Source organism: Erythrolamprus reginae, chromosome 7 (genome assembly GCF_031021105.1).
Source record: "Erythrolamprus reginae isolate rEryReg1 chromosome 7, rEryReg1.hap1, whole genome shotgun sequence".
NCBI classification, from domain to species: Eukaryota; Metazoa; Chordata; class Lepidosauria; order Squamata; family Dipsadidae; genus Erythrolamprus; species Erythrolamprus reginae.
The window spans coordinates 77,143,583-77,155,792 of record NC_091956.1 but is presented as its reverse complement, the minus strand read 5'-3'; the positions used below and the strand labels follow the sequence as shown (position 1 = coordinate 77,155,792).

General features: G+C 39.8%; 1 protein-coding gene across 3 annotated transcripts in view; it reads right to left on the bottom strand.

Annotated features, from left to right (window-relative positions):
* Positions 1–4,753: 4,753 nt before the first annotated feature.
* The window catches only part of LEF1 (lymphoid enhancer binding factor 1), a 140,618-nt gene continuing 133,161 nt past the window's right edge, over positions 4,754–12,210 (bottom strand). For 2 of the 3 annotated variants that reach the window (XM_070757896.1, XM_070757897.1), the window contains one exon: positions 4,754–5,915. Coding sequence is in view for 1 of the 3 variants with exons in the window: in XM_070757898.1 (XP_070613999.1) it covers positions 5,836–5,915 (80 nt within the window). In the remaining 2 variants the exon portion in view is untranslated. The remainder of the gene's footprint in view (positions 5,916–12,210) is intronic. The other variant, XM_070757898.1, reaches the window with a different exon arrangement.

Sequence of the window (12,210 nt, the reverse complement as noted above, 5' to 3'; positions counted from 1 at the left end):
CTGCATGAGTCAAAAAAGAAGGCTATGAAAATATTTACTGACCTCTAACATTCTGGACATAAACTGTTTCAACTTCTATCCTCAAAATGTTGCTATAGAGCACTGTGCACCATCAAGACAACGACACAAGAACAGTTTTTTCCCCAAATGCCATCACTCTGCTAAACAAATAATTCTCTCAACACTGTCAAACTATTTACTAAGGCTGCACTACTATTACTACTAGTTTTTTCTCATCATTGCTATCACCCATCTCCTCCCATTTATGACTGTATGACTGTAACCTGTTGCTTGTATCCTTAAGATTTTTACTAATAATAATAATAATAATAATAATAATAATAATAATAATTTATTGGATTTGTATGCCGGCGGCTAACAACAATGATAAAAGCAGCATGTGACAATCCAATAATAAAACAACTAAAAACCCTTATTATAAAACCAAACATACACACAAGAATACCATGCATAACTTGTAATGGCCTAGGGGGAAGGAATATCTCAACTCCCCCATGCCTGGCGGTATAAATGAGTCTTGAGTAGTTTATGAAAGACAGGGAGGGTGGGGGCAATTCTAATCTCCAGGGTGAGTTGGTTCCAGAGGGCCGGGGCCGCCACAGAGAAGGCTCTTCCCCTGGGGCCCGCCAAACGACATTGTTTAGTCGACGGGACCCGGAGAAGGCCAACTCTGTGGGACCTTATCGGTCGCTGGGATTCATGCGGTAGCAGGCGGTTCCGGAGGTAATCTGGTCCAAAGCCATATTGTTTTCTGATTGCTTATTTGACCCCTAGGACAATCATTAAGTGTTGTACATCCTGATTTTTGACAAATGTATATTTTATTTTATGTACACTCAGAGCATATGCACCAAAGATAAATTCCTTGTGTGTCCTATCACACTTGTTCAATAAAAAATTCTATTCTATTGTAACTCCCAGAAATTAGCTGGAGAATTCTGGGAGTTGAAATGCACAAGTCTTAAAAGTTGCCAAAATTTGGGGGCCGCTGAGTTAAGTCATTGAACTAGCAACAGGAAATACAAAATTGAATCTGTCTACAGCCATGGAAAATCACTCACAGCATTTTGGGGTGGGCGGAAAGGAGAATTGGAAAGCTATTTTTGCCCCTTGGAGAAAAATACAGGTTATAAAACTAATTAATGATGTTCTGTAATAGGACAGAATAATAGTATTGCCCTTAATGGTTGAGAAACTGCCTCAGTTCTTCCTGGTGTGCTCATAGGAATCCTTGGAGTATCTTACAGAAATAAAAAATAAGATATGATGCTAAATACTAAGAATTGAATTTGTATGATTCTCTTAGTGCTGTTGGCAATTTGTTAAGTAGCCATCATATTTATTGAAGCAAAACTGTTACTAACTACTTAGATCTTAGGGTGAAATGCACTTAAATGGTACTGGTTGAAACTTAGAACATTGAACCTCATTGATTTCTCTTGATCCTCTTTTGCATAGGAAAGCTGTGAGGTCACTCAGGACATTGCAAGGGATAAAATGCCATAAAGGGAAACTGTCTGTCTGTCTGTCTGTCTGTCTATCTATTTGATTTTTTTTCATGCCACCCTTCTACTTAAAGGATGAAAGGCTGAGTCAATCTTGAGCTGGTGATGAGATTTGAACCACTGACCTGCAGATTTATTTATTGTTAGAGTTGAAAGGGACCATGACGGCCATCGAGTTCAACCCCCTGCCCAAGCAGGAACCCTATAGTACACCAGTCAAGTGGCAGTTCAATCTTCTCTTTAAAATGTCCAGAGTGTTGGAGTTAACAACGTCCGCTGGTAGGTTGTTCCATTGGTTGATCGATCTGACCGTCAGGAAGTTCCTCCTTATCTCCATGTTGAATCTCTCCTTGGTCAGCTTCCAGCCGTTGTTCCTCGTCCGGCCCTCTGTTTCCCTGAAGAATAAAGTGATCCCCTCCTCTCTGCTATCATGTCTGCTCTGGCCCTCCTTTTCTCTAGGCTATCCATGCCCAGTTCCCGCAGTCTCTCTTCGCAAGTCTTGGTTTCTAGACCCCTGATCATTTTGGTTGCTCTTTTTTGCACCTCCAGAGTTTCAATGTCTCTTTTGAAGTGTGACCAGAACTGAACACAGTACTCCAGGTGTGGTCAGACCAGGGCGTAGTAGAGTGGTATTAAGCAGTAAGCTTTAGTGGCCTGCAGTACTGCACTCTACCCACTGCGCCACCTCAGCTCATTTTAATGCAATGATCCACAGTCTTTCTGGCTCCGTGGACCAGCAGAAGTGGGAAGAGGGGCAGCAGAAGCAGGAGAGGGAAAGGATAGTTTTGTGCTTGCAACCTCCCTCCCTCACATGTGCAAATAACTTTTTACACTCTCATGTGGCCCAGTTCCCAAAAGGCTGCAGAACGGGACTGGTCTGCCGCCCAGGGATTGAGCACCTCTGCTTTTAGAGAATGGGGCTCTACTGTTGGGTATATTTGAAGGCCAGATACATCCTAAGCAGTGTTGTTGTTTTTTCTAAGATCAAGAGTGTGTGTTCCACAACTACCTGGAAGTTGCTCGTATTACAAAGAAGTAATAAATCAAGATTAAGTCTTGGTGGAGTTGTCAGGTTAAGTCACAACCTGCAGTCCTCAGTACTGTGCACAGATGTTCAAGAAAAAGAGAAATTGAATAAGGAAAACTTGTAATGTGTTCAAATATTTTTAAAAGATTATTATATCTTCTTTGTGCAAAGGTAATTTGAAAGCTGCAAGGCATTTTTTTTGCCAGTGAATCCACACTGCGGCGTAAGTTAAAATGCAAGAACAGACAGAGACTATGCACATTTGAACTTCACTAAAGAGCCCCAAAGACAAGGCCAGCTGTAGATCCAACGTCTATAGTTCATAGTTCCTCAGTTGAAAAACAGTTGTGCCATTGTGCAAAATAATAAGTGTTGGTTATGACCTATAAAGCCCTACATGGCACTGGACCAGAATATCTCCGAGACTGCCTGCTGCCGCACGAATCCCAGCGACTGATTAGGTCCCACAGAGTGGGCCTTCTCCGGGTCCCGTCAACTAAACAATGTCGGTTGGCGGGCCCCAGGGGAAGAGCCTTCTCTGTGGCGGCCCCGACCCTCTAGAACCAACTCCCCCCAGAGATTAGAACGGCCCCTACTCTCCTTGCCTTTCGTAAGCTCCTTAAGACCCACCTTTGTCGTCAGGCATGGGGGAACTGAGACATCTCCCCCAGGCATATACAATTTATGAATGGTATGTCTGTATGTATGTTTGTTTAGAAAATGGGTTTTTTAAGATATTTTTAAACTGTAATTTAGATTTGTTGTAAATTGTTTCACTTTGTTGTGAGCCGCCCCGAGTCTGCGGAGAGGGGCGGCATACAAATCTAAATAATAAATAGATAGATAGATAGATAGATAGATAGATAGATAGATAGATAGATAGATAGATAGATAGATAGATAGCATGTAGGAGCAATAAAAATATTCATCAGAAGTTTCCAGCATAACTCCAGAAATTCCAGTAAAATGAGATTCCAGAAAAGAGCAATAATTAAATAACCTAGGCAGGAATCATATCCATCCATTTCATTTCAATTCAAATTTTAAAAATTTGCTTGATCCGTAGTTGTTGGGGTTTTTTAAGAGCAACCTTTAGCTTGAAAAAGCAGAATCATCATTTAAATAAAAAATTAACGGTTGGGTGGGAGGCTTAGAGTAAAGCATGACCCACTTTGGGAGACGCACTGTTATCTCTAAGGACTTGTACTATACAAAGTAATGCCTTTTGTGCAGTACCAACATTTTAATTTTAGATTGTGTTGTGGTTAGCTCTGGCCCAGCTCCTGCCCCAAGGACTGTGGATGTGGGGGAGACATCCACCTGCTGCAGGCCTGTTTTGCCCACCCGGTGGAATCTGCTGATGAAGGCTCCTCTGACCAAGAAGACATGAGTGACAGGGAGGAAGAGAGTGGGGCAGACAGCTCAGAAGGAGATCAATTATCTAGCTCCTCCTTGGATTCAGAACAAGAGTTAATGATACAGCCATGCATGCGGAGAGTGATGCATAGGCAGCAACAACTGAGAGATTATTATAAAAGAAAATGAGGCCACCTGTGGTTGGGTGGGGTTGTGGTAATTAGTGAGGCTGCTATAAATAGCAGCCTGTGGGTTTGGCCATTGTGGAGGATTATCTGATTGTTGTGTTTCGTGCCTGCTTTCCTGACTTTGATCTTTGTGTGCTGATTTTTCCCTGCTTTGAAACTAAACCAGAGCAAAGTGTGTGTCACTTTGTGAAAGAAGGACTGTGAATTGCCTCACAGCTGCAAGCTAAGTATCACAGAACTGATAAGGGACTTGTACAAATTACCAGTTTGTTTGGAGACCAGTGCTCTTTGCTATACCAAAAGAGGGCTTAGTTTAAGTGAATTTTCATTATAAAGAACATTGTTTTGAATTTTCAAACGTGTGTGTGTCTGAAATTTGTACCTGTGAATTTTCGGGAGGAGTCTACCAGAGAGCCCAACAGAACACTCATATAAGCAGACATGGGGAAATGGGGCTCCCTTTCAGTTGAGTAGGATAATTTTTGTCAATAAAAACATTGGATTGCATCTTTTTTTTCCCCCTATGTGAACATACATATTTTCAAAGAGCAGACTCGCCACCAAATTATCTTCATATGTCTCTACTGAAGCTGCCACATGAAACAAAATGAATCAAACATAACTTTAACCAAGCCCAAAAAATAAGTATTTGGTAGTTTTATTACAAAGCTTTTATTTTTTAAAAAAACATGAAAACAACAACAAAAATGCTCAGCACATTAACTCAAATTGGAATGACAAAATATATATTGGTTGTTCTCTTCTTTTTTTTAAAGCAAAGGCTAGGCCTTGAACAACAAAAAAAAACCTTGGGTACATCAATGTTCGTTTCAACAACTGGCATAAAATCCCACTAAACAGGCTAACAGAAACAGATACAAGTACAGAACATTCAAAGTAATAATAATCCAAGTGCTGGGCTTTAAAAAAAAACCAAAATAAAACCAAGGAAATTCAGATAAGTGAGTAGGAGAGTTTACTGAAATCAGATCCAATAAAGTATGTTGCTTTTACACATATAAAGAGATGAAGTGGATCACATGTTTAGTGTACATATACAAGGATTTCATGTGTTACAAATAGTTTATCCAAAAACAAAAGGGCTTTCTCCTCCAAATCCTTTGTTCTTCTCCAAAAAAGAAAACGACTTTTTCTTCTCCAAAAAAGAAAACGACTTTTATTGAAAAAAAAACTTTTATTAAAAAGAAAACGTCGGGTGGGATGGGATTTCAATGCTCCTTTAAAACCTCAAAGTCAGTAAAAATGTACACCAGGCCAACAACTAAAATATAGAAGCATTCAAGTTTATCTGAAAAACCAAGATCCGTCCTTTTGCGCCGTTAATTAAACCAGATAATGTCTTCCTCAAGAAATGACGTTTTGGTTCCTTCAGTGTGAACGGGCAAGATGGACGCCAGCGATGCCGCCGCCGCCTTAGATCATTCTATTGACAAGCAAAACAGATACAGCTGAACTATTTTGTTGTTGACTCAGCACTGACAACACAGAAGATACGAATGGAGGAGAGTAAGGCGGACTGGAGATAAAAACGGAGATTTGAAATGCTACCCTTGGCTCTCCTTTTTGAGTTTGGGCTCGGAATTCTGTGACGGTGAAGGGACATGGTAGTGATTGTCTTTATGGTTCAATGTCTTCAGCAGGGACACCAGGGTAAAATTTGACACCCTTAGACAGACTCCTCACAGGCCTGTTTACATGAAGGACATCCACGGAGATTTCAACAAGCTTCCATTTCAAGAAGAGGCCCTGATGTCGCTGCCTTCGTCTTGCAGGTTGGGAATGCGGGTAGCTTTCCACCTGCAAAGAACAATACAGGAAACGTTTTTCAGAATTGTATATCAAGGTAGTTTACTATGTATTATTCAATGGTTTAATTATACTCTTATGCAGGTAATACCTTAGATCGGTAAACATTTTTTTTCTCGGGTGACAAAAGAGCATCGACATGTTGTGCCTGCGCAAATGTCCACACCCATAATTCAATGCCTGCAGAGGGCAAAAACAGCTTCCCCTGCCCCGTGGAGGCCCTCTGGAAGCTGGAAACGGCCGGTTTCCCAATGTTTGGTGGGCCCAGTAGACTTGTGTTTCTCCCTGCCCAGGCTCCAAAGGCTTCCCTGGAGCTGAGGGAGGGTAAAAGCGCCCTCCCCATCCCCCTGGAGGATCTCTGGAAGCCAAAAATATACCCTCCCCGAGCCTCTGCGCAAGCCAGAAATCAGCTGGGTGGCATACAAAAAGTAATAATGATAATAATAATAATAATAATAATAATAATAATAATAATAATAATAGATTTGCATGCTGTCCTTCTCCAAAAACTCGGAGCATTGGAGCTGGGCTAAGACTCGCGTGCCAGCCGATATGACTCCATGTGCCACCTGTAGCACCCATGCCATAGGGTCACCATCACTGCCTTAGATCAAGGTACTCAACCCCTGGTACGTGGATCAGTACCACTCCACAGTTTATTGGGATCCTGAACACATAAGTGGCAGATTAGAATGCGAAGCTCCATTTGCACAAGTGGTGGATGCACATTTATTGTTTGTTTGTTTGTTTGTTTGTTTGTTCGTTCGTTCATTCATTCATTCATTCATTCATTCATTCATTCATTCATTCAATTTTTATGCCGCCCTTCTCCTTAGACTCAGGGCGGCTTACAACATGTTAGCAATAGCACTTTTTAACAGAGCTAGGCTATTGCCCCCACAATCCGGGTCCTCATTTGACCCACCTATTCTATTCTATTCTATTCTACTCTAGTCTACTCTACTCTACTCTACTCTATTCTATTCTATTCCTACTGGAGCTCCCTCGGATGTTGTTGTGGGCACGCACACCCCATTGGTCACACGTGTCCCCTTCAGCACAAGATTGGACTTCTGCACATGTGCAGCCAGAGGACACACAAGAGTGAGATTTCAGTTATTTTCGCCAATATTTTTGCTTCCACGCATGTGCAGAAGAAAAAATCAGCAAAAATTGCTGAAATCTCGCTTTTAGCTTGCATCCTCACGAGAGATTTGGCTTGGTGCACATGTGCATGCTATGCTATCCTATGATATGCTATGATATCCTATCCTATCCTATCCTATACTATATTATACTATACAGTGTTCCCTCGATTTTCGCGGGGGGATGCATTCCAAAACCGCCCGTGAAAGTCGAATTTCCGCAAAGTAGAGATGCGAAAGTAAATACACCATTTTTGGCTATGAACAATATCACAAGCCATCCCTTAACACTTTAAACCCCTAAATTACCATTTCCCATTCTCTTAACAACCATTTACTCACCATTATTACTGGTACTCACCATTGAATAAGACACTTAGTGATCCTGATATTTATAAACATAATTATTTCTTAACAATAATTATTTTTTTTGCGATAAAAATGCTGATGGGCCGAGATTTTGGCCAATCAGCAATGGCAGACGAAAGTTTGGCGATGACGTGTGGTATTATTGGGCGGGAAAAACCGTGGTATAGAAAAAAAACCCGTGAAGTATTTTTTAATTAATTCTTTTTTAAAACACCGTGGTGTAGGCTATTCGCGAAGTTCGAACCCGCGAAAATTGAGGCAACACTGTACTATACTATACTATACTATACCGGAAAGAGCCGGGGTGGCGCAGCAGGTAGAGTGCTGTACTGCAGGCCACTGAAGCTGACTGTAGATCTGTAGGTCAGCGGTTCAAATCTCACCACCGGCTCAAGGTTGACTCAGCCTTCCATCCTTCCGAGGTGGGTAAAATGAGGACCCGGATTGTGGGGGCAATAGGCTGGCTCTGTTCAAAAGTGCTATTGCTAACATGTAAGCCGCCCTGAGTCTAAGGAGAAGGGCGGCATAAAAATCAAATAAATAAATAAATAAATACTATACTATACTATACTATACTATACTATACTATACTATACTATACTATACTACTATACTATACTATACTATACTATACTATACTATACTATACTATACTATACTATACTATACTATACTATACTATACTATACTATACTATACTATACTATATTGCAGAATTGATGGTAAATTCTAGTCCATGATCATCAGATCCCTGAATTTGGACACATCGGTTAGGGGGAAAAAACATTTCAAATCACCAAGCAGTTAGAAGGGATCAATTTGGCTATCAAATGCCACTACCTACCCAATGCAGGAATCCAAATTAAAACATTGATGATGGATGATACACCCAACGAAAGGCTACAATAATATATCAAGGATCTATTATGTTTTTGCCTAAATGAATTGCCCCATGTTTTTACATAAACATGATTGTAGGTAGTTTAGTTACATAAAAGTTAGAACATTTGGCCAAGTTATTTAGATACTGTCACTTAGCTGATCTTTCAAATTCATGTCCAAATATGTACAACACAAAACACTTTTTTAGTTTGTTTTAACTAATTTTAATCATATGATACTTTAAAACTAACTAGTTTTAGAGTACCATATTAACATGAATATAAATGTGTTTACTAAATCCATTCACATTGCATTGTTACTCTAGGTTACTAAACACCTGCCAGATGAGGAAGTGGATGTAATGCCCTCTACATGGGGCTACCTTTGAAAAGTGTTCGGAAACTTCAGATCGTGCAGAATGCAGCTGTGAGAGCAGTCATGGGCTTCCCCAGGTATGCCCATGTTACTCCAACACTCCGCAGTCTGCATTGGTTGCCGATCAATTTCCGGTCACAATTCAAAGTGTTGGTTATGACCTATAAAGCCCTTCATGGCATCGGACCAGAATATCTCCGGGACCACCTTCTGCCACACGAATCCCAGCGACCGGTTAGGTCCCACAGAGTTGGCCTTCTCCGGGTTCCGTCGACTAAACAATGTCATTTGGCAGGACCCAGGAGAAGAGCCTTCTCTGTGGCGGCCCCGACCCTCTGGAACCAGCTCCCCCCAGATATCAGAGTTGCCCCCACCCTCCTTGCCTTTCATTAGCTCCTTAAAACCCACCTCTGTCGTCAGGCATGGGGGAATTGAGATATTCCCTTCCCCCTAGGCTTATAGAATTTATACATGGTATGTCTGTATGTATGATTGGTTTCTTAAATTGGGGTTTTTTAGATTATTTTTAATACTAGATTTGTTACATTGTCTTCTTCATTGTTGTTAGCCGCCCCGAGTCTTCGGAGAGGGGCGGCATACAAATCTAATAAATAATAATAATAATAATATTACTATAAATATATCAGGAAAATAACTGTTCAAGAACATAGACCCTAATCATGCTTTTAAGGTTGCAGGATACATTTCCCTTACGCACATTCACCACCACGAATGAATATAAACATATGATCAAGGCAATGAGGTTATTTTGCAGAGGTTTTATTTTATTTTATTCTTTTTTCACATTAAATCTCCCTAACCTTTGAAAAAAAACCGATCCCGGTATCCTCTGGGGAAGAAAGCCAACCCCTTCAACTGCAGTGGTGTGGATCTGAGTCACGTAATTCTAATTGCATTGTGAAATCATCTTATAATAACTATTTTAAAAAGCCTCATGTTTCTGTCTTTTTTTAAAAAAAAATGTCCAAGAAGAGAAGAGGATCAAAGGGAACCCTGAAGGACTTTTTTCAAGGAGGACATAGTAGAGGCCAAGCAAAAAAAAGCAGAGAACCCACTGGAAAGAGAGCACCCTGCAGATTTATATTTATTTTCGGCCTTTTCATCCCAGATTTTCAAAGGTTTGGTCCAGGTTGCTCTTCCTGTGAAGGTTTTCCTTTCAGCCTTACATTAAAACATTCTGTTTCCTGTTGAGGGATAGCCTTCAGGCACCACGCCAGCAGTTCACGGCACAAGCAAAGCAATTCAGAGCAATTCTCGGTTACAGTCAGGGAAAATGTTCCTTACTGGAGGAAATGAAATGATCTTCTGTTGAGATGGGTTCCCGTCCCCTCAACCCACACCCGCTCTCTTTCCAGAAGCCTCTCTTTGAAGTGGGGAGATGAAAATAATGTCCAGTCTTTCTCTAGCCCACCCTTTTCAGAAATGGGATTGACGCCGGCAGTAGCTGTGATGTTTTTTGCAAGCATCACTGTTAGTCATAGAAACATAGAAGATTGACGGCAGAAAAAGACCTCATGGTCCATCTAGTCTGCCCTTATACTATTTCCTGTATTTTATCTTAGGGTGGACATATGTTTATCCCAGGCATGTTTAAATTCAGTGACTGTGGATTTACCAACCACGTCTTCTGGAAGTTTGTTCAAAGAATCTACTGCTCTTTCAGTCAAATAATATTTTTTTACGTTTCTTCTGCTTTTTCCCCCCAACTAGAAACATAGAAACTTAGAAGACTGACGGCAGAAAAAGACCTCATGGTCCATCTAGTCTGCCCTTATACTATTTCCTGTATTTTATCTTAGGATGGATATATGTTTATCCCAGGCATGTTTAAATTCAGTGACTGTGGATTTACCAACCACGTCTGCTGGAAGTTTGTTCAAAGAATCTACTACTCTTTCAGTCAAATAATATTTTTTTACGTTTATTCTGCTCTTTCCCCCCAACTAACCTCAGATTGTGCCCCCTTGTTCTTGTGTTCACTTTCCTATTAAAAACACTTCCCTCCTGAACCTTATTTAACCCTTTGACATATTTAAATGTTTCGATCATGTCCCCCCTTTTCCTTCTGTCCTCCAGACTATACAGATTGAGTTCATTAAGTCTTTCCTGATAAGTTTTATGCTTAAGACCTTCCACCATTCTTGTCGCCCGTCTTTGGACCCGTTCAATTTTATCAATATCTTTTTGTAGGCAAGGTCTCCAGAACTGAACACAGTATTGTGTGGTCTCAATAGCGCTCTATACAGTGGGATCACAATCTCCCTCTTCTTGCTTGTTATACCTCTAGCTATGCAGCCAAGCATTCTGCTTGCTTTCCCTACCCCCTGACTGCACTGTTCACCCATTTTGTCAGAATCACTACTCCTAAATCCTTCTCTTCTGAAGTTTTTGCTAACATAGAACTACCAATACAATACTCAGATTGAGGATTCCTTTTCCCCATGTGCATTATTTTATATTTGGAAACATTGAACTGCAGTTTCCATTGTTTTGGCCACTTATCTAGTCTTAATGGATCCCATTTTTATACATCTGAAAGGTCTGCATGCTAATTTTTATAAGACGGTAAACAACGTCCTTCCTATCAATGACTACTTCAGCTTTAACCACAACAACACATGAGCACACAACAGATACAAACAAAGTAAGCCGCTCTAAATTTGACTATAGGAAATACTTCAGTAACCGAGTAGTTGATACATGGAGCTCACTACCAGACTTTGTTCTATCATAACCTAAACCCCAAAACTGTTGACCTCTCCCGATTCCTAAGAGATTATTATTATTATTTATTAGATTTGTATTTATTATAGAAGTAAGGGGTGTGCATAAGTGCACCAGAGTGCCTTCTGTCCCCTGTTCTAATGTTTTTCTTTTACTAGTATCATGTATATAAGTATTATTATATCATTTTTGGGAGGGGGGTGTATAATTTTTGTGTGTGTTTTCCTTCATACACTTTAATCCATTGCCAAAATCTTCTAATTCTAGTACAATAAAATGCAGTCTTTTGTTAGTAACTCTTGTATAATCCCAGAAAAGAAATTCATAATACAAAATTATTAATTTCCCTATAAATTCTTTCTCCCTTATTGCAAAACAAAATTTATCTAATCTTGTCCTCCAGCAATCACAATCATCATGTATCTCTTCATTAATGTTCCCTTAAATATATACAGACAAATAAACAATATTTCTAACATTCTAATTAACTGGTAGACCATAGTGTCTCCTATTTCTCTTTACACATTTTACTTAAATATAAAAAACCGTATATAGTCTATCAAGTCACAAACATTGAAAATATTAAAAAAGAAAAAAAAGAGAAAAAAAATACATTTTAAGTGTACCATAAATTATCTATTATTCACTAATTCCATTTTTATAAATCTTTCGAAACCACCTCTATTCTTATATTCCAATTTTACTTATCGAATTCATTCATGCTTTATTAATATAAAATATTATTATATCTTTGTATACCACCAATATAT